A 22,461-nucleotide genomic window follows, 5' to 3' on the forward strand; every position below is an offset into this window, starting at 1 on the left:
AGGGAAATCATGATTGACAAATTTGCTAGAGTTCTTTGAGGATATAACACGCAGAGTTGATAAAGGGGTACCGGTAGATGTAATGTATTTGGATTTCCAGAAGGAATTCGATAAGGTGCCACACAACACGTTATTGCACAAGATAGGAGCTCACGGTATTGGGGGTAATGTATTAGCATGGGCTGTGGATTGGTTAACACACAGAAGACAGAGGGCAGAACTTTCTGGCTGGCAGGGGAGAGAGCCACGCGGGGGTGGGTGTGGACCCGATCGCCGCCCACGATCAGGTCCGCACTGCCATTTTACACAGGCAGGCCAATTAAGGCCCGTCCACTGTGAATCGCGGCTCCCGAGGACAGTGGGAGTGGGCAGGCGGCGGCAGGATTGTAATGACTGCTGAGTCCAATGGCAACCCGGCGGCCTGTTTTAAAAAGTTGCTGCAGCTTTTCAAAGGCTGTGAATCATGGCCAGTGGAAGGGCTCCCCAGAGCGCTGCTGGTGAGCAGACCAGGCAGGAGGGTAAGGCAGGGGGGCACTGTGCCCCGCATTTTTCCGATGATTGCCTTGCTGCCCTCCTTGAGGTGGCAGCACAGCGGGAGGTCCTGGTACCCCAGGGCGGGAGGAGGAGGCCCCCCCGCGTGGGAGGGAGGTGGCGGAGGTGGTGAGCTCCCGCGACATGGTGCAGCGCACCTGGATCCAGTGTTGCAAGCTCTTCAATAACCTGTTGCATTCAGGAAGGGTGAGTACCAAGTTGTCGTTGGTCCTTTAACCCAGCAGGTAGGTTTTCCCCCTTGGTGCCCCCCCCCTCCCGCCAATCTGAGTGTAGTGACTGCATTGAATCATTGATGGCATGTGTCCTTCGCTGGGGGGGCCAGCAGATGTTGCCCTTGCTTAGGTCACCCTGAGAGGGTGATGATGAGGTGGGCCCTGCAGCATGTGGTACACCAAGACCCACATTACTGTTTTGGGGGCAACCTGGACGAGCTGCACCTAGGCACAGTGCTGGAGCTCCAGGACATGTCAAAGTCAGGGTGATGACATGCTGGGAGGGGAGCTTCAAGGCGGTGTGGCACCAATCGATCTACTGTCCTCTGCACTCCATGTGCTTGCGCCTCCTTGCTATGGAAGGTTAGACTGTGTGGTGCCCAATGTGATGTAGGCAGCATTTGGCCAAGGGGGTGGGGAGGGTGAGGGGGGTGCAGACAGGCCTAGCATCTTTGTGTGAGTGTTTGGCAACAGCAGGGTGAGAAGACACTGGAGCCCTGCAATGTCCCACTCTGGTTGGGGTGGGCCGTCCACGAAGAGAGCCCAGGTACAATTAGCACTAATCAATGCTCTTCTCTCCTTTTCAGGAGAAGAATGCACATAATGCAGCCGAGCGGGTGAGGACTGGTGGCAGGCTGGCACAGTTAGCGATTCTCAGCCGCTTCGAGCAGGAGGCCCTAGGTTTGGAGAGGCGCCATGTGCCCAGGTCCACCAGTGTTGGTGAGGCTGGGGTGTGACGGGCAGGTATGTTTGCCCAGCAGTGAGGTCACCATTGTTCTCCCAACAGCCAAGGCATTGCTGAATGTTGAGTGATTGAAGTTTGCAACATGGCTTGACCATTGCTTACGGAAGGATGAGCACATAATGATCCGGGGGACAGGGATGCACATTGACATTGTCTCCATGTTAACTGATCCAATGTCCTTGTTCTTCCTTTCAGCATCAGCGGAGCAGGGCCGGGAGGAGGAGCAGCAGAGGCCCCCTCTCACACCTGAGGGCCCTGAAGTCTTACCAGCGTCACACCATCTCTGCCAGGCAGGCACCAACGCAGATACTAGCACCTCAGTGGGAATTAGAACATTGACTAGTGTTCCGGGGCACAGTGGTGAGGGCAGTTCACAGTCGCTAGAGGAGCTGGCAAAGACAGAGTGCCCATGGCGCCAGCAGTCAAATGACTGCAGGGGACCAGGCACATGCTCAGTCGGTGCCTGATGATGTGCCTCTGGAGTCATCCTCAAGCAGCAAGTGCAGGAAATGCGACTGGGTGTGCGGGAGCATCTGGGGGAGATACATGAGGCTATGCTTGGCTTGGTGTCTGTGGTGGAGGAGTTCACGCGGACTATCGCCGAAGCAATGAGCCTCATGTCCGAGCGCCATGTGTCTTCCATGGAGAGAGTAGCAACTCTCATGGAGAGGCTCCTCCAGGAGACCCATCATGGCTTCCTGGGGATGCACTCTGACCAGCAAACCCTCACATCGGCATTGACCTCAGCTGGTCAGTGCCAGTGTGGGAGATGGTCTGGGCACCAAGGCCAGTGCCCATCCATCCACAGTGAGCAGGGAGGTCCGAAGCGACCTCACGTCGGCGCAGCAGCTGCCTGTCGTTTCTGCGGGCTCCTCTCAGGGCGCTCCGGATGAGGGCGGCAGCTCCTCCGCTGCTCTGCCAGTGACCGTTGCATCCGGTGAGGCCAGCTGTGAAATTGACAGCTCCCTCCTAGGCGGGGCCAGCACAGGCTCCACGGGCCAGAGGACGACTGCCAAGGTCACCGAGGCCAACAGGACAGCAGATTCAGAAGGCTCTCTCAGATGCCACTCCCAGCGTGGAGTCAGCATCAAGACATAGCACCCGAAAACATAAACATAAGGCACCTTAGGCACACCACGGGTTTATCACTGGTGCTTTTGTGTTGGCCCACAATGAGGTCTTTATGAGTTGGTGTGATTTTTAACACCTTTGTCATTTTGTTTCATTAAGTTTCTTTGGTTGCAATATTAAATTCAGACATGTCACCATGGCTGAGGGTACCTCTTTTCTTCTGCGGGCAGATGGTTTCCAATAATGTAATGAGTGTTTTGTGGAACATTCAGCTTTATTAACAAGGACCTTAGTTAATGTTCCTAACCAGGCAGATTTTGCACTTGGGTCTCGAATATGGAGCCTACTGCCCAGGCTTGTCCCGGAGGTACATATGTGGTGTGCTAGCTGAAGGTTTGTTGGATTAAAACCTGGTCGTCCCTGCCTCCGTGGAGTATGCCCGGGTCAGCATCTAGCCCCTCAGCATTTCCCTGTGCGTGCTCATCCTCGGACTCACTGCTGGACTCAACGTGTGCAGCTGCAGCCACTGCGTCTATATCTTCATCGTCCACAGCATTCCCCCTTTCCAGCGCAAAATTGTGGAGAGTGCAGCATGCAACCACTATCAGTGACACATGATCTGGGGGGGTACTGGCGTGCACCCCCTGAGCGATCCAGGCATCGGAAGCGCATCTTGAGAAAACCAATGGCTCTCTCCGCCACAGCCCTTGTGAAGGCGTGGCTCCTATTGTACCGCTGCTCAGCTTCTGTTCTTGGATGGCGAAGAGGTGTCCTGAGCCACCTTCGCAGGGGATAGCCCTTGTCACCCAGCAGCCATCCATCCAGCTGAGCTGGAGCACTGAAGAGCCTTGGCACCTGGGAGTACCTGAGGATGTAGGCGTCGTGGGAGCTGCCTGGGTACCTTACACAGACTTGTAGAATCAGCATCCTGTGATCACACACTATCTGCACGTTCATGGAGTGGAAGCCCTTCCTGTTGACGAAGGCACCGGGCTCACCTGCTGGCGCCTTGATGGCCACATGTGTATGGTCTATTGCACCCTGGACACGGGGGAAGCCAGCAATGGCCGCGAATCCTCTGGCTCACTGTGCCTGACTTGCCTGGCACCAACGGTAGTGGATGAAGGTCAATGCACACCTGAGTGTCTGTAACCTGTTTGACACAAGTGTGGTCAGCTGATTGGGAGACACAGCAAAGATTATCCACCGACCCCTGGAAGGAGCCAGAGGCATAGAAATTGATGGCAGCTGTGACCTTTAGAGTCACTGGCATGGGGTGTCCACCCACACAGGTCGCGGAGATCTCAGGCCCAATCATCTGACAGATATAGTTGACTGTCTCCCTTGAGAGACGGAACGTCCTTCGGCACTGCACCTCAGACATATTGAGGCAGCTGCTTCGCCACCTGTATACCTGGCAGCAGGATAGTGGCGTCTTCTGTGGCCCCTTCCACCTTGGACTACCTCTTGGCCCTGTACCCCTTGTGCTTGCGCCTGACCTTCCAAAGGTGGCTTCCCTGGAGGCTTAACATGCACTCCTGGCCTCCTCCCCTTTCTAGCCCTCCCTTCCTCTTCAGAGGAGGTGCCTTCAGTGGAGAGTTCAGTTCCCATTCCCGGGCTAAGGGAAGGCTTCCTGAAACGTGCAGGCCCAAAAAAGATTCCTCACTGCAGAATGCTGACCTGAAGGTTGTGAGTCCAGACCAAGCAGCTGGTATGCACTTTGAAGTATTGCAGATCACACAGGCAAGTACCAGTAACTTTGAAACATCAATATTTGACAGAGCACACTCCCGACCCCACTGAGCCCTCTTATCCCGCCCGTGGATGAAGTTTATGTGTCCTACCTGCCTGCCTGTTGCGCCCATGCGCCAACCCAAAGATCGCACGGGTGCTGAAAAATCACCGTCGATTGGCGCCTCAAGAGCCTTAAGTGGCCGGTTAAATAATGGCGGACAAGCATCGGAGATCAACGCATGCCCACCCAACGAAATATCGCGATGGCGCGCAGTGATGTCGGGATGCTCGCCCGACATCACCATGTGTCATTTTACATGCGTGCGTGCACACCCATGCCAACAGGAAAATTCTGCCCAGAGAATCGGGATTAATGGGTCTTTTTCAGGTTGGAAAGATGTAACTAGTGGAGTGCCACAAGGGTCAGTCCTAGGGCCTCAATTATTTGCTATCTATATTAATGACTTGGAGGAGGGGGCAGAGTGTAATGTATTCAAATTTGCTGACAATACAAAAATAAGTGGGAGGGCATGCTGTGATGAGGACATAAGGAATCTACAAGGGGATACAGACAGGTTGAGTGAGTGGACAAAAACTTGGCAGATGGAGTTTAATGTAGGAAAGTGTGAGGTTGTGCACTTTGATTGGAAGAATCAAAAGGCAGACTATTATTTAAATGGAGAGAGACTCCAGAAAAGTGCAGCACAGAGGGATCTGGGTGTCCTTGTGCATGAAGCACAAAAAGTCAGCATGCAGATGCAGCAAGTAGTTAAGAAGGCAAATGGAATTTAGGCCTGTATTGCTAGGGGGTTGGAGTTTAAAAATAGGGAAGTCTTGTTACAACTGGACCGGGTATTGGTGAGGCTATACCTGGTGTACTGTGTACAGTTTTGGTCCCCGTATTTGAGAAAGGATATACTGGCATTGGAGGCAGTTCAAAAGAGATTCACTAGGCTGATTCCTGGGATGAAAGGGTTGACTTATCAAGAATGGCTAAACAGACTAAGCCTTTATTCATTAGAGTTTAGAAGAATGAGAGGTGACTTAACCAAACACCAGGGAAAGGATTTTCACCTTACGAATTCAAAATGAGGTTATTTTCACTGTGGAGCCAGTTGGAGGCTTACAGCTGCCTTTTGATCTTACATTGCCTCTGCCCTGCACACCCGAAAACTGCTGAAGTTATACCTACCACCGTTGATTGAATTCAAATTCTCATTGTCTCACCAGCCTCTTTGAACTTTAACTTTTAACAATAAAACCCCTTTCATAGTACCAATTTTATTAGTAATATAAACATTTGGCTTGGTATCTGCTAGATAGGCATCAAGTTTTCACCCCACTTGAATGCTCTATTCAGAAAATGCAAATGCATTCTATCTCTCTTACATATCAAAACTAGTATGTATCAAAGCACCTAAACAAGCTGGCTTTAATCCAATTAAGACATACCCCACAGACTAAGCCTCTGTTTCAAAAGAAAAATATTATATACATTAATAGCTTCATGACAGGGACACCCATTTAAAACTGAGATGCGAAGGAAGTTCTTCTCTCACAGGGTAGTGAATGTCTGGAATTCTCTACCACAGAGAGTTGTGGAGGCTAGATCACTGAAAGTATTTAAAGAGGAGGGAGATAGATTTTTGAATATCATGGAGCTGAGGGATATGAGGAGCTGGCACGAAAGAGGAGTTGAAGCCTGGGGCAGATCAGTCATGATCTTATTGAATGGCGGGGCAGGCTTGAGGGGCTGAATGACCTACCCCTGCTTCTATTTCTTATGTTCTTATGAAGTGTGAGGTAATGCATTTGGAGAAGGCTAACAAAGGCAAGGGCATACACAATAAGTGGTAGGATAATGAGGAGTATAGAGGAACAGAGGGACTTTGGAGCGCATGTCCACAGATGTCTGATGGTAGCTGGACAGGTAGATAAGGTGGTCAAGAAGGCATATGGGATACATTAGCCGAATATATGAGCAGGGGGGCTATGCTAGAACTATATAAAACACTGAATAGTCCCCAACTGTAGTACTTTGTGTAGTTCTGGTCAGTGCATTATGGGGAAAATGTGATTGCACTCAAGTGATACAGAGATTTTTGACGACATTGCTTGGACTGGAAAATATTTGTTATATAGAAAGGTTGGATAGACTAGGATTGTTTTCCATGGAACAGAGGAAACCGAGGGTTGTTTAATTGAAGTGTATAAAATTATGAGGGTTCTAGATAGAGTGAGCAGAAAAGCCCTGTTCCCCTTGATTGAGGGATCCCTTACCAGGGGCATAGCTTTAGGATAGGAGGATTCATTGGGAAATGTTTTCACCTAGAGGGTGGTAAGGTTCTAGAGCTCACTGCAAGTATCTAATAATTTTAGTAGCATGGAACCAGCGATCAGTACTGTGCAGCAGTGGAACATGGGTCACTACTGCTTGTCTATGCATATCTATTGCTGCCGTATTACAGATATTTCACTGGAAGGAATCAGTAACTGGGGACCAGGTAATTCCAAAAAGCAGGGAAGTAAAATACGTGGGAAAGGTATTGTAATGCTGCTGCTGCTGTCTGCGAATCTGCTAACAGCATGGATGCAGGTTGTCCAATATTTCTTGCCAGCAGGTAAGACCCTACTGGGAAAAAGAGGAAAGTTATTTCGAAAAAGAGAGTGTATTCTCATCCCGTATAAAGTTCAACATAAAGTATAATTAATTTTTGATTGTAATGCTACACTGTGTAAATTAGCAACTTCCTAACCGGACTTGACCTTCTGTTCACAGGATTTCAGTGCAGAATTTAGTAGACAGCTGGCCATCTCTTTTGACATTGCTGAAAGATTCCGTTCAACTTTATCTACCCCCACCTGCACAATTCCTCATCCTTGGGTAAGAAGGACTACTGAGGTTCTTCAGGGCAGGAGGAGCAGAGAAGCAGGGATTGCATTTTTATGTCTGCATAATCGAACATGGACTTTAATGCTGCTTCTAAATTGGATTTAATAGATTACTATGGCTACAAACTCCTGACACGTAGTTACTTTGGTGTTGTTGCTGCCTGCATTAAACCTGTGGATTCAGAGCTGGCAGCCTTTCAAGGTTTGACTGTTTGAGGCAGGCTGTCAGATATACACAAGAGTTTTGGGGGAGGGAGAATAGAGTGAAATCAAACTATTTAGAAGTGCCTAGAATTCAAATGCTATGTGAATTGAGAAATTATAAACCAGTTAGATTCAGATTAGTAACATAGAAAAGCTTGACCCTGCTGTCAATACTCATCTAAAAGATGTGGAAAACATAAGGGCTAATCATATGGTTTAGAAGCAATTGTGTGCCTCGCAAATCCATTGTGATTCTTTGAAGAGATAACTAATTTAATGGGCATGGAGTATCTGTTAGATATAATGTGGTGGTAATAAGGTGTTCAGTGATCTGCATTAAATGCTCATGTTAATAAAGGTAAAATAGCCAGTTAGAATGAAAAAATGACCAAAAATACAGTACTAGCACTTCCAGAGGAGAATTATAGGTGATGTATGTAACTGTTACTGAACATCAATCCCTTAATCAACACTACCAAGATAGACTAATTGGTTATTCACCTTACTTACTCGACCTTGGTTTTATGTTTCCCTACAATAAAAAACTACATTTCAAAAATAATTAATTGACTGCAAAGTGCGTTGGGATGTCCCGAGGATATGGCAGCATTTTTAATACTAGTTTATTCTTGACTTGTGACTTCAGAGTACTTAATGAGTTCATTATGAAAAATCCCAATCTGGAAAACAAAAAGGACCAAAGAGACCTCCAGGTAAGAGTAATTTTATCTGATAAATTTACTTGTTCAGTGAATTAATTAATTGATGAATTAATGATAAATCGGTCTTGGTGCATCTATATTGTGCTAATGAGTGACATTTACGGCCTGTCCATGTCTTTGATTTTCTAGGATATCACCCATAAGATAGTGGAGGCCATTGGAACCATTGCAGGCTCCTCTTTGGAACAGACCACCTGGCTGAGGAGGAACCTAGAAGTAAAGGCTTCCCCACAAATTCTAGTAGAAGGAAGCGTCGTGGAAAGAGATGTTGAAGGTGTGACTCATTCTAATAGCTATATGAAGGCACCACCCAAGACCAGTAATGGAACAGAAATTTTAAAATAGTGTTAGGATAAAATGCTAATCATGTTTAGCTGGGGAGGCATTAGATGCTGGGCAAAATAGCTTTTACCAGCTCTCTTAATTGATTAAGTAGGCAGTAATCTTTGGTGTTAAGAAGGCAGTAATCTTCGGTGTCAACTGAAGAACCAGCCTGCCAAAATCACCATAAAGTATAAAATGGATGCCAACCTTTTCATGTTCATAAATAAATATACCTTCCATCTCCAAGGGAAAAAAATCAAGTCATTTTCTACTTGGAACTAATTTAGCTTCAGATACTTCTATGTAATTCAACTGTAAGTAATCTCCTTTAAATTTGAAAAAGACAATGATTTTAAGTAATAAAATAAATAGATTTTGCAATCAACAATGAACAAACAGCACTAGTCATTCATTATGAATAAAGCTTTCCACACACTTTGTAGGTTTTCCGTGGCAATTTAGTCATTGGGTCATTTAGTCATGCAATCTATATAAATGATTTGGATGTGGGGACCAAATATAATATTTCCAAATTTGCAGATGACACAATATTAGGTGGGAATATAAGTTGTGAAGAGGATGTAAGGAGGTGTCAAGGGGACTTGGAACCCCTAAGTGAATGGGCAAGAGCATGGCAGATGGAATATAATGTGAATAAGTATGAAGTTATCCACTTTGGTAGAAAAAACAAGTAGAGTATTTGTTAAATGGTGAGAGGCTGGGGAGTGTTGATGCCCAAAGGGATCTGGGTGTCCTTGTTCATGAGTCACTAAAGGCCAGCATGCAGGTGCAGCAAGCAATTTGGAAGGCAAATTGTATGTTGGCCTTCATCGTAAGAGGATTTGAGTACAGGAGTAAAGATGTCTTGTTGCAATTGTATAGGGCCTTGGTGAGACTGTACCTGGAGTATTGTGGATAGTTTTAGTCTCCTTATTTAAGGAAGGATGTATTTGCCATTGAGGGAGTGCAACAGAGGTTCACCAGACTAAACCCTGGGATGGCAGGATTGTTTTAGGAGGAGAGATTGAGGAAACTGGGCCTGTATTCTCTAGTGTTTCGCAGAATGAGAGGTGATCTCATTGAAACTTTAAAAATTCTTGCAGGGTGTGAAAAGTATCTGTGGATAGAATGTTTCCCCTGGCTGGTGGGTCTAGAACCAGGAGACACAATCTCAGAGCAAGGGGCAGGCCATTTAAGACTGAGATGAGAAGTTTCTTTACTCAGAGGATGGTGAATCTTTGGAATTCTCTACCCCAGAGGGCTGTGTAAGCTCAATCACTGAACGTGCTCAAGACAGAAATTGATAGATTTCTGGACACTAATGACATCAAGGAATATGGGGATAGCGGGGGAAAATGGTGTAGAGGTAGATGATCAGCCATGATCTGTTTGAATGGTTGGAGTAGGCTTGACTACGCCTGCTTCGATGTTCCTAGTCCAATACAGTGTGTGTAATCAAGGCAAGCAACAACATGTCTCTTTAACCAATTAAATTGAAGAATTCTTACTGAAACAGGTAGTGTAAACTAGAGTGTGTAAATTAGAATGTTTAGTTCAATGTAAAATCATGCACGGAAAGCAAAATAGAGAAAGGAAAAAGATGGAATTGAATGAGAGGGCTAAAAGAAACAAAAAGAAAAAAAAAACTTGTTTTTAAAATTGGCAACAATAATTGAAAGCTGAAGGAACTAAATGCCAGGCATGAGAAAGTAACTTTTCAGTACCTTGTTTGGTTGAGGGAGTTGAAACAAGATACATGCCCTTCTATAAAAATGACACTCAAATGTCAATGGGAGTAATTTAATAAAATACAGGGGAAACCCTAAAGTATGTGCTTTCTGGTTTTAATTGGGTTTTATGAAATTTTCAGTCCAAAAGATTTTCTAACACTGTTGTTAATCATATTCTGATCTTTTCTGTCCTGTCCAGATATTATGTTGACCCCAGTGATGGAGACGGCCAGTATCACACCTTCTGTGTATAGTGTACATGCACTGACCTTATTAGCGGAGGTATGGAAACTCTACACATCTTAAATATTTGTTCTGTTCACAGCTTTACCCCTCCATGTGCGCCCCCACTGCGCACCCCCACCTTGGGACTTGGGAGCAGGAGTAGGCCATGTGGCCCTTTGAGCTGCTCCACCGTTCAATAAGATCATGACTGATCTGGTTGTGGTCTCGGCTCCACTTTCTTGTCTGCACTCTCTAACCCTTGATTCCCTTGTCCGACAAAAATCAATTTAACTCAGCCATGAATAAATTAAGACCCAGCCTCCACTACCTTCAAGGGAAGATAATTCCACACACTAATGACTCTCTGAGAGGAAAAAAAACTAATCTCTGTCGTTAAAGGGAGACCTCTAATTCTCAAACTATGTCCCCGAGTTCTAGTTTCCACCACAAGAGGAAGCATCTTCCCTGTATCCAACCTATCCAATCTCCTCATGATCTTATATGTTTCACTAAGATCACCTGTCATTCTTCTAAACTCCAATGGGTATAGGCCGAAGCTGTTCAACCTTTCTTCATAAGATAAGCCCTTCATCCCAGGAATGAGTCGAGTGAACCTTTTCTGAACTGCCTCTAAAGCAATTATATCTTTTTTTTCAAATAAGGAGACCAAAACTGTATACAGTACTCCAGATGTCATAGGGTCATAGAGTTATCCAGCGCAGAAACAGGCCCTTCGGCCCATTGTGTCCGTGCCGGCTGCCAAGCACCTATCTATTCTAATCCCATTTTCCAGCACTTGGCCTGTAGCCCTGTATGCTATGGTGTTTCAAGTGTCCATCTAAATACCTCTTAAATGTTGTGGGGATTCCTGCCTCTACCCCACAGGCAGTATGTTCTAGATTCCAACCACCCTCTGGGTGAAAACATTTTTCCTCAAATCCCCTCTAAACCTCCTGCCCCGACCTTAAATCGTTGCCCCTGGTTATTGACACCTCCGCAAAGGGGAAAAGTTTCTTCCTATCTATCCTATCTATGTTTCTCATAACTTTGTACACCTCTATCAGGTCCCCCCTCAGCCTTCTCCGCTCTAAGATAAACAACATTAGCTTATCCAGTCTCTCTTCAAAGCTGAAGTGCTCCAGCCCAGGCAACATCCTGGTGCCCAAGACCCTGTACAGCTGTAGTAAAACTTCCCTACTTTTATATTCCATTTCCTTTGCAATAAATGCCAACATTCCATTTGCCTTCCTAATCACTTGCTGTACCTAACATACCAACTTTGTGATTATTGAACCAGGACCACTGAGTTCTGCAATTTCTCTCCATTTAAATAGTATACTGCTTTTCTGTTGTTCCTGCCAAAGTGGACAAGTTCACACTTGTCCACGTTATACTGCATCTGCCAAATTTTTGCCCACTCACTTAACCTGTCTATATCCCTTTACAGATTCTCTACCTCATCTTGACAACTTACCTTCCTACCCATCTTGGTGTCATCAGCCAATTTAGCTACCATACATTCACTCCCTTCATCCAAGTCATTGATAAGATTGTAAATAGTTGAGAACCCAGCATTGGTCCCTGTGGCACTCCATAAGTTACAGCTTGCCAATCCAAAAAAGACCCATTTATCACTACTCTCTGCTTCCTTTAACTAACCAATCCTTTATCCATGCTAATATTTTACTCCCTATACCATATTCTCTTATCTTGCGTAGCATCTTACTTTTGATGTGGCACCTTATTAAATGCCTTCTAGAAATCCAAGTACACCATATCTACCGGTCCCCCTTTACCACCTTGAATGTTATTTCATCAAAAAATTGTAATAGATTAGTTAAACACAATTTCCCTTTCACAAAGCCATATTGGGTCTGCCTGATCACATCGTGATTTTTTAAGTATCCTGCAATAACTTCCTTAATAATGAATTCTAGCACTTTCCCTGTGACAGAAGTTAGGCTAACTGGCCTATAGTTTCCTTGCTTTCTGCCTCCTACCTTTCTTGAATAAAGCTATTAGCTATTTTCCAATCCACTGGGGCCCTTCCAGAATCTAAGGAATTTTGCTGCTACTTCTTTTCAGGCCCGAGGATGCGGGCCATCCGGTCCTGGGGACTGTCAGCCTTTAGGTCTAATAGTTTTCCTTGCACCTTTTTCCTGGTGATGGTGATTGTTTTAAGTTCATCCCTCCCTATCACTTCTTGATTTTCAATTATCTTTGGTAAGTTTTCTAAGTCTTCTATCGTGAAGACAAAAACAAAATACCTTTTCAACACCTCCGCCATTTCTTTGTTTTCCATTATCAATTCCACAGGGTCACTCTCTAGAGGACCAACACTAGCTTAAGTTAGTCTTTTTGTACTCAAATACTCCTAGAAACTCTTACTATATTACTAGCTAGCTTTCTTTCATACTCTGCTTTATACTTTTTTATTATCTTTTTAGTCATTCTTTGCTGGCTCTTAAAGCCTGTCCAATCCTCTGACCTACCACTAATATTTGTGGATTTGTACAGTGTTTCTTTCAATTTAGGATTATCTTTGACTTCTTTATTTAGCCATGGATGATGCATCCTTCTTAAACAACCTTTCTTTCTCACTGGGATAAATCCTTGCTGAGAGTTATTAAATATCTCCTTAAAAATCTGGCCTACCTTTTAACCTAGCTTCCCAGTTCACCTTAGTCAGCTCTGCCTTCATACCCTCATAGTTACCTTTATTTAGGTTTAAAACAATAGTCATGGGCCCATACTTCTCACTTTCAAACCGAACATGAATTTCTATCATGTTGTGATCGCTGTCTCTTAGGCACTCCTTTACCGTGAGGTTATAGATTAATCCTGTCTCATTGCACAATATCAGGTCTAGGATAGTCTGCTCCTTGGTTGGCTCCAGAACGTATTGCTCTAATAAATTGTACGGAAAACACTCTATGAACTCATTTTCCTGGCTACCATTGCCAATCTGATTCTTCCAATCTACATGTAGGTTAAAGTCACCCATAATTATTGTAGTACCTTTCTTACATGCCTCATTTATCACTTCCTGTATACTCTGTCCTACAGTGTCAGTACTGAACGAATGCCATCCTTAATTAACAGAGCCACCCCTCCAACTTTTCCTAGCTTCCTGTCATTCCGATATGTCAAATACCCTTCAACATTTAGGTCCCAGCCTTGGTCACCTTTCAACCATGTCTCTGTAATGCCTATCAGGTCATACATATTTATGTCTATCTGTGCTAATAATTCATCCCTTTTGTTACAAATTCTATGTGTATTCAGACACAGAGCCTTAAACTCTTTTTTTAACCATATTTGCAATCTCCAGCCTTATCTGCTGTTGCTCTCTTACAATGGTATATTCTGTCCCTTCCTGTCACTCCCTGGTAATCGTTACCCAAATTGCTGCGCTGCTCTACTACTTTGTTGTTTCCCTTTACCATATTTCCTCTGACGTGATCCCTTCCCCCCACTATTTAGTTTAAAGCCCTCTCTACCACCCTAGTCATACGATTCGCCAGAACACTAATCCCAGCACGGTTCAGGTGTAGACCATCCCAATGGTACAGCTCCCACTTACTGGTGCCAATGTCTCGTGAATCAAAACCCATTTCTCACACATCAATCTTTGAGCCACGCATTCATCTCTCAAATCTTGTTTACTGTACACCAATTTGCTTGTCGCTCAAGGAATAATCCAGAGATTAATGTTCTGCCTTTTAATTTAGCCTCTAGTCCCTCAACAGAACCTCTTTCCTGGTCCTACCTATGTCGTTGGTACATACTTGGACCACAACAACTGGATCCTCCCCCTCCCACTTCAAGTTCCTCTCCAGCCCAGAGCAGATGTCCTGAACCCTGGGACCAGGCAGGCAACACAGTCATCTGGACTCTCGCTCTCAGCTGCGAGAGAACTGTGTCTATCCCCCTGTACTACCACTACATTCCTATTTACTCCCACTACTTGAATTGCTTCCTGTACCATGGTGTCCTGGTCAGGTAGCTCATCCACCCTGCAGCCCCCACTCTCATCCAAATGAGCTGAAAGAACCTCAAAGTTGTTAGACAATTGCAAGGGCTGAGCCTCTTGCACTCCTGCCTTCTGGTCCCTTTACCTGTCTCACTTGCAGTCACACCCCCCCTGTCCCTGACTACTGAGCAAATCAGAAGTCCCTATCCTCAGGGGTGTGACCAACTCCTGGTACAAAGTGTCCAGGTAACTTTCACCCTGCCTGATCTGTCGCTCCGCCTCCAGCTCAATAACCCTGAACCAAAGCTCATCAAGCCACAGACACTTACTGCAGACTGGTTTGTCCTGGATCACACTGGCGTTCGGGAACGCCCACATTCTGCAGTTCCAACACATCACCTTCCCTGCCACGCTTAATGTGTTTTAATTAACTCATTATTTAATTTTGTATAATTATTTATTTTCCTTTTATTTTATTTATAGCCTACCCTTAGCACCACTTGCTGTATTAATTTAAACCTTAGTAAAAGAGTAGATTTTTACCACTTATCTATTCAAAAATTAGTTTCTTTTCTAATTTCCAGCTATTTATACACGTTTTCCCCGAGAGCAGTTACTCACCAGCCAGTCAATTTACAGCTTTCAAGCCACTGTTCACTGTTAGATTTCAAACTGAAATTCCTGGCTCTCCTTTCGCTGTTCTAACCACTCAGTTCCGTAGTCCTGCTGTTTTCTAGCTTTGTGCTGCCTCCTCTTCGTTGTCCATGTTTCAGCCCCATACAGCAAGGAATGGATCATGACTGCATGATAGACTATGAGCTTGGTTTAAATTTTGATGTCACAATCTTTAAACACTCGCTTCCTCAGGTGGCCAAAGGCTGCACCAGCAGGTTTCAGGTGATGCTGGATTTCTTTGTCAATGTCAGCCTTCTGTGAAAGATAGCTTCCAAGGTATTGGAAGTGTTCTACATTTTCTAGGCACTCATCATGAATCCTAATCAGTGGGGCTGGGGTGTGTGCATTTGGAGCTTACTGATGGAGGACTTTGGACTTCTTGAGTATAGGTCCCATCTTGTCATATGCCTCAGTAAATACGTCAACAATTCTCTGGAGATCCATTTCCAACACAGCACTTACTGCAGCATCATCAGCATATTGGAGCTCATTGACTGAGGTCAGGGTAGTCTTAGTTTTTTGACTGGAGTCATCTGAGATTAACTAGGTTACAGTCCATTTGCTAAACAAGTTGCACTCCAACAGAGAACTTCTCTCTAGTCACACGGAGCATGGCAGCAAGGAAAATCGGAAAAAGAGTTGGCGTGATGACGCAACCTTGTTTTACTCCTGTCTTAGCCTCAAAAGGGGTTGTAATGAATCAGTTGCCGAGGATCACTGCTTGCATCATGAAGCAGGTAAAGGATGGTAACAAATTTTGGAGGCCATCCATACTTCAGCAGAATCCAGAGTGCCTCATAATTTACAGAGTTGAAGGTGTTATGATCTCAGCTGATATTACTGCTGGACAAGTCAGATCCCAGGATAGACCCTGGCTTGATAGGTCCTAACTTTTAATTTTTGTTTAGAAACGTGGAGGACGGCTACTGAACAAAGCCACATGAGTTAGCTGATGAACTTTTAGCAAAAGAATAAAACACCTTTACCTTTACAGATATATTCGGATTTGTAAGGATAACACAAGTTACAAAAGCTATCTTATACTCTATTGTTCACAGTAAGTGCACAGCCCATGTAAACCAATGGGCGGCCTGTGGTCAGGCACACTGCACTCTGAAACCAAGTGACAAATGCCACCCTAAACAGATGCTATGAATCTCCCATCAACTACCCCAGATGCTGTCACAGTGTGAGCCAACCGGTCTCACAGAATTCCATCTTTCACATGAGAGTTTCCACTCTCCACTCTCAAAGAACTCACTTTGGAATCTTCTCCCAAACGATGCTTTCTCTTGGTCGCCTTCCACAAGGGTCTGCCTCCAGGGTTCTGATCTCTCCTTCCAATGGCCCTCTCCCCTGGATTACCATGTGCATTCAAGCTTCGCCTTCTATGCCTTCTCGCGCAGATACTTAGCTGTGCCAGCAGAATAGCACGGCTTCACATGCCCATAGTAAGGAGTCAGCAACCTTTGACTGTCTCCTTGGATCATCTGGCTTCTTGCAAACCCACTTTGCCTTGAGTCTGCTTCCTGCAGCTTTCACTGTTTAATTCGGAGCTTTCCCTCTGCAACTTGCTTTCGCTTCTACTGAACAGGGTCTTGTTCCAGATTCCTGTCCTTGTCCTCTGACTTAACTTAAAGAGCTTCTTGGGATCTTTCTCCTTATCCTTTGGGACCCGCTCCATGCCGTTTTCGCTCTGGGTAGACTGTTGACAACTTGTTATCTCTCTTGAGATCCAGAACTCACTCGACATTGACAGTTACTTTAACTTTAGAGCAATTCGTCTAAGATTCTTAGACTTATTTTCCTCAGCAATCTGCTAGTATGTCCAGCTAGAGAGACATTTAAACTGATTCCTTCACCTTAGAGCATAATCACCAAATGAATTCAAACTGCTTTCTGTTTCTCTGTGTCTCCCCTCCTGTTGCTAGACAACAGCATAGTTTTTTTCTACTTTGAGTCATAAAACCTCATTAGAATGCAGATATGCAAACAAACCCACAGACTTGCAGGCAACATTCTCGCAGAGAAAGACTCTAAATTAAACTAGACCCAGGTTTCATCCTTTTAACCCACAAATAAACGTATAAATTAAACTTAGGAATAAGCTATAGCTTTAAGTTTAACACACACAAATACAGATAATACTTACTTAAAACTATCTCTAGTTCCTAACAAAGGCCTTTGTCAAATCAAATAACAATATGTAGAGAGGTTGATGTTGTTTGCGACAGTTTTCTTGTAGTTAGCAAACGGTGCTTGTTGATGGCCTAAACACACTTTGAGATTCAGGGAGTGACTCTTCAGCAAGTATAATAAATCAATTCAGAAGAGTTCTTGTAATGATCTTTCCTGCAATGGAAAGCAAGAAGATGCCTCTGTAATTTCCACAGTTGGATTTGTCCTCTTTCTTGAAGATTGTCACACTCGTTGCACTTTTAAGATCATTTGGGACTTCCTCTTCATTCCAGATCCGTAGGATAAGGGCATTGAGCTGTAATGTTAGTTCCTCTCCTCCATGCTTAAAGATTTCAGCAGGGATTCCATCACCTGCTGCTGATTTATTGTTTGTCATTTTGTGTGATGGAGTTCATCACCTCCATAGGCATTGGCAGAGTTCCAAGCCCATCTCTAACTGGGTGTTGTGGGCTCAAGTTGAAAGCGCTCTTGTCAACAATCAATTCTAGATTGAAAAGGTCTTCAAAATGCTTCCTCCAATGGGCGTTGACAGCTTTCCTTTCTTTGATCAGACCTGTCCCATACTTAGGCTGGTCCTTGAGTACTTGTGCCCTAAATGGTGTTTGTGGCTGTGAAGAAGCCACGGATATCATTTGTACCAGCGAGATGTTGAATTTCCTTTGCCTTGCCTGCCACTACATATTCTTCATGTTGTGGGTTCACCTTTGTACATCGGCCTTTAGTAAGCCAGTTCCTTTTGCATTTAGCTTGGGTTGAGCCAGGCGCAGAAAGTCTTGTGCTTGCGATCAATCAATTCGGTGATGTCCTGATCATTTTCATCAAATTAATCCTGGTGTTTCCTGACAAAAAATCCAAGTGTCTCTCTGCAGGCATTGATGATTGGACTTAAGTACATCTCAAGCACTGTGGACAGTCGTCTTCAGTTCTTGATTGAAGTTTCAAAGTTTTTCCCTAAGGTATTGTTGGAATTGATCTTTTTTGATCGAATCCTTCAGAGCTTCAACATCGATCTTTCGTGGACATCTCTTCTGTTGCACCTGTCTTTTAGGAGCCAGTTTGATGGACATAATAGACTGAATAAGCTGGTGATCGGTCAAGCAATCATTAGCCCCTGTCATTGCTCTGGTGGCGCAGACATCTTTGTGATTCCAGGCATGGACGATGGCTTAATCGATCAGTGCTTGTACCGTGGGTGTTACCATGATGTTTTGTACTTGTTCTTCTAGTGGAACAGGGTATTGGTAATTATAAGCCCATGTTCTGCGCATTTGGTATTTAAAAATAACTTAAATGAACCCAGCCTCAATGTTGCACCTCAGCAGAGCTGGGATCAATGTCCTCACAGGGAGGTTCACTAGGAAAGGTCTAAACTAGTTTAAATTAATGGGTTTAAATTGGCAGGGGGAGGGGGCATCAACATATAGAAGTAGAAAAGAGGAATAAGGTGCATAAAGTGACAGCTTTGGATAGTACTAGAGAAGGAAATAGTACTTCTATATTGGATAGAAGCAGACCAAGAAGGTCTATGAGGAATTCAAGCTGGGACAGTTGAGGAACCAGGGCTGCTTAGATGCCGAGGGAGATAAAGAATAGGATGAAACAAAAACAAAGGGTGTATAATGCATACCAGGTGAATTCTTCAAGCAAGAACCTGGCCAAATACAATAAGTTGAGAGAGGAAGTAGAGAAGAAAATATAACCGGCAAGGGAGAATGAGAATTGAATGGCAGTTAACATAAAAGGGAACCCAAAAACCTTCTACCAACATGTAAACAGCAAGCAGGGTCATAAGAGGCTATTAGGAGCAAAGCAGGTAATAAATGCTTAGAGGGCAGGGCAAGGCTAGAATATTTAATGAGCACTTACTAAGAGGATGCTGACAAAATGTCAGTAGAAGAGGCAAAGGTAGAGAAAATGAATAGTGTACAAATTGAAAGGGAGGTGGTACTGGGAAAGCTGGCTCTGCTCAGGATGGATAAGTCACCTAGCCCATATTGCTTGCATCCCAGGTTACTAAATAAAGTCAGGGTGTAGATAGTGGTGGAGATATTCTTCCGATCTTCCCTGGATATGGGGATGTGGCAAAGGATTTGAAATTGTCAAATGTGTCACCCTTGTTTGGAAAAGAATGGAAGGAGATTGCTACAGGCCAGTTAGTTTAACATAAGGTTTTAGAAACAAAAACAGAAAGTTGGAGAGGTTTGACTTAATTAAGGAGAACCGCAGGAATTTGTAATAGGCAGATTGTGCTTGACTAATCTCATTGAATTTTTTGATGAAGTGACAAGAAGGTTGATGAAGGGAATGCAATGAATGTTGTGTGACTGGATTTGAAGAAAACGTTTGAAGTACCACACAAAAGGCTCGTTAACACAGTTGAGGATCTTGAAATAGGAGAGTCAGTGTCAATTTGGATAAAAAATTGGTTTAAGGACAGAAAACAGTGAGTTGTTTATCAGGCAGGAGGATGGTAGACAGTGGTGTATCCCAAGAGTCAGTGCCAAGTCCACTGCTTTTTTGATATACATAAATGACTAAGATATTGGAATACAAAGTAAAATTACAAAATTTGCGAATGATACCAAACTTAGAGGATGATAACAATCAACAGTCAAAAGACAGGCTACCTGAAAGGCAGACAAGTGGCAGATGAAATGTAATGCCAAGATGTGTGATGTGATGCATTTTGGAACAAGAAATAAGGACAGGCAATATAGATTTAATGGCACAGTTTTAAAGAGTGTGCATGGACTTAGAGGATAAACCTTTGAAGGTAGCAGGGCATTTTTTTTATTCATTCATGGGATGTGGGTGTCGCTGGCTAGGCCAGCATTTATTGCCCATCCCTAACTGCCCTTGAGAAGGTGGTGGTGAGCTGCCTTCTTGAACCGCTGCAGTCCATGTGGTGTAGGTACACCCACAGTGCTGTTAGGGAGGGAGTTCCAGGATTTTGACCCCATATTGCAAGAGTGCTTAGTAAAGTGTATTGGTTATCGGGCTTCATAAATAGAGGTTCTGTGCTGTAACCATTCTATGATTCTATGTGTGGTATTGAGTACAAAAGCAGGTAAGTTATGCTGAAACTTTATATAAAGCTCTGGTTAGGCCCCAACTAGAGTATTGCATCCAGTTCTGGTCGCTACACCTTAGGAAGGATGTGAGGGTCCTTGACTCCAAGGAGCACAATGTGTGGTATTGAGTACAAAAGCAGGTAAGTTATGCTGAAACTTTATATAAAGCTCTGGTTAGGCCCCAACTAGAGTATTGCATCCAGTTCTGGTCGCTACACCTTAGGAAGGATGTGAGGGTCCTTGACTCCAAGGAGCACGATCCCACCTTCTCCAAACTAACCTTATAGCTAAAATCCCTTAAGTCTGGGACCACTCTGGTAAAGCTCCTCTGCACCCTCTCAAGGACTCTCACATCCTTCATGAGGTGGTGACCAGAACAGGAACTCTCGTTGTGGCACAACCACAGCTTTACAAAAGTTCATCATAACTTCGCTGCTTTTGTACTCGATGCCTTTATCTATGAAGCCCAAGATCCCCTATGCCTTGCTAAACTACTCTCTCAAAATATGTCCTTCCATCTTCAAGGATCTGTGCACGTGGACTCCAAAGTCCCCCTGTCCCAACACACTCTTTAGAACTCTGCCATTAAGTCTATATTGCCACTGCATATCACTTCAGCCAAAATGCAATGCCTTACCTTTCTCTGTATTAAATTTCATCTATCACTTGCTTGTCCATTCTGTTATTGTATCTGCCCTATTACAGTTGATTGATACCTTCCTCACTGCTTGCCACACCTCCAAATATTTGAAAATTGGCCAGGTATGTCCTGTCCACAAAAAGCAGGCCAAATCCTATTGGGCAGACATGTGGCAGATGAAGTTCAATGCAGAGAAGTGTGAGGTGATTCATTTTGACATGAAAGATATGGTGAGACAGTATAAAATAAAGGGAAAGCTTCTAAAAGAGGTGCAGGAACGGAGGGACCTGGTTGTACATGTACATAGATCAAGGAGGTCATGTTGAACTATCAACCAGAGCCAAGGCTGTGGCACTGTGGTTGGTCCAGCTGCTCAGGGGGCAGGAAGAAGTGTTAAAGGGCAATAGTGGTAGGAGATTCATTAGTGAGGGGAGTAGACAGGCGCTTCTGCGGTCGTAGATGTGACTCCAGGATGGTATGTTGCGTCTCGGGTGCCAGGGTCAAGGATGCCACGGAACGACTGCAGGGTATTCTGAAGGGGGAGGGTGAACAGCCAGAGCTCGTGGTCCATATTGGGACTAATGACTTTTAGAAAGGAAGAGAAATGAGGTCCTGCAAGCAGACTTTAGGGAGTTAGGTAGGAAATTGAAAAGCAGGGCTTCAAAGGTAGTAATCTCCGGATTATACCCAGTGCCACAGAGTAGTGAGTATAGGAACAGAAAGATAGAGCAAATGAATGCATGGCTGGAGAGATGGTGCAGGAGAGAGGGCTTTAGATTCCTGGGGCATTGGGGCCGTTTCTGAGGGAGGTGGGACCTGTACAAGTTGGTCGAGTTACATCTGAACAGGAACGGGACCAACATTCTTGTGGGGAGGATTGCGACTGCTGTTGGGGTGGATTTAAACTAAATTGGCAGGGGGGGTAAGATCCTGAAAAGTAGTTCAGAGGGAAGAGAAGCTGAGATGGAATTAGAAGTTAAAACGCTAGTAAGTGAGCCTGGAGGGCAGAGGAAACATAGGCTAGATAAGAAAGAAGTGAGTTTAACCAGGCTAAATGGAATATATTTTAATGCAAGGAGCCTGAGGAATAAGACAGACGAGCTGAGGGCACAGATAGGCATGTGGGAGTATGATATCATAGCTATGACACAGACTTGGCTAAAAGGGCAGGATTGGCAGCTCAACATTCCTGGTTTTAGGGTATTCAGACGAGAGGGTGGGGGATCACAATATTGACGAAGGAATCAGTTATAGCAGTGAGGAGGGATGATATCTTGGAAGGGTCACCAAAAGAAGCCATATGGAAGAAGTAAAAAACACAAAAGGGGCAAACATGCTGCTGGGTGTGCACTATAGGCCTCCAAACAGTCAGGGAGAGATAGAGGATCAAATATGTAATCAAATTTCAGAGATGTGTAAGAATAATAAGGCGGTAATAGTAGGGGATTTTAACTACCCAGATATTAACTGGGATAGTTTTAGTGTGCAAGAT

At 44.5% G+C, this 22,461-nt stretch overlaps 1 protein-coding gene across 4 annotated transcripts in view; it reads left to right on the forward strand.

The window, feature by feature from the left end:
• The window catches only part of dop1a (DOP1 leucine zipper like protein A), a 366,113-nt gene that overhangs the window by 289,621 nt on the left and 54,031 nt on the right, over nucleotides 1-22,461 (forward strand). For 3 of the 4 annotated variants that reach the window (XM_078556811.1, XM_078556812.1, XM_078556813.1), the window contains 4 exons: nucleotides 7,094-7,198; nucleotides 8,057-8,123; nucleotides 8,262-8,406; nucleotides 10,386-10,468. In XM_078556811.1, coding sequence (XP_078412937.1) covers nucleotides 7,094-7,198; nucleotides 8,057-8,123; nucleotides 8,262-8,406; nucleotides 10,386-10,468 — 400 coding nt within the window. The remainder of the gene's footprint in view (nucleotides 1-7,093; nucleotides 7,199-8,056; nucleotides 8,124-8,261; nucleotides 8,407-10,385; nucleotides 10,469-22,461) is intronic. The other variant, XM_078556814.1, reaches the window with a different exon arrangement.

This window comes from Cetorhinus maximus, chromosome 14, assembly GCF_964194155.1.
Source record: "Cetorhinus maximus chromosome 14, sCetMax3.hap1.1, whole genome shotgun sequence".
NCBI lineage: Eukaryota > Metazoa > Chordata > Chondrichthyes > Lamniformes > Cetorhinidae > Cetorhinus > Cetorhinus maximus.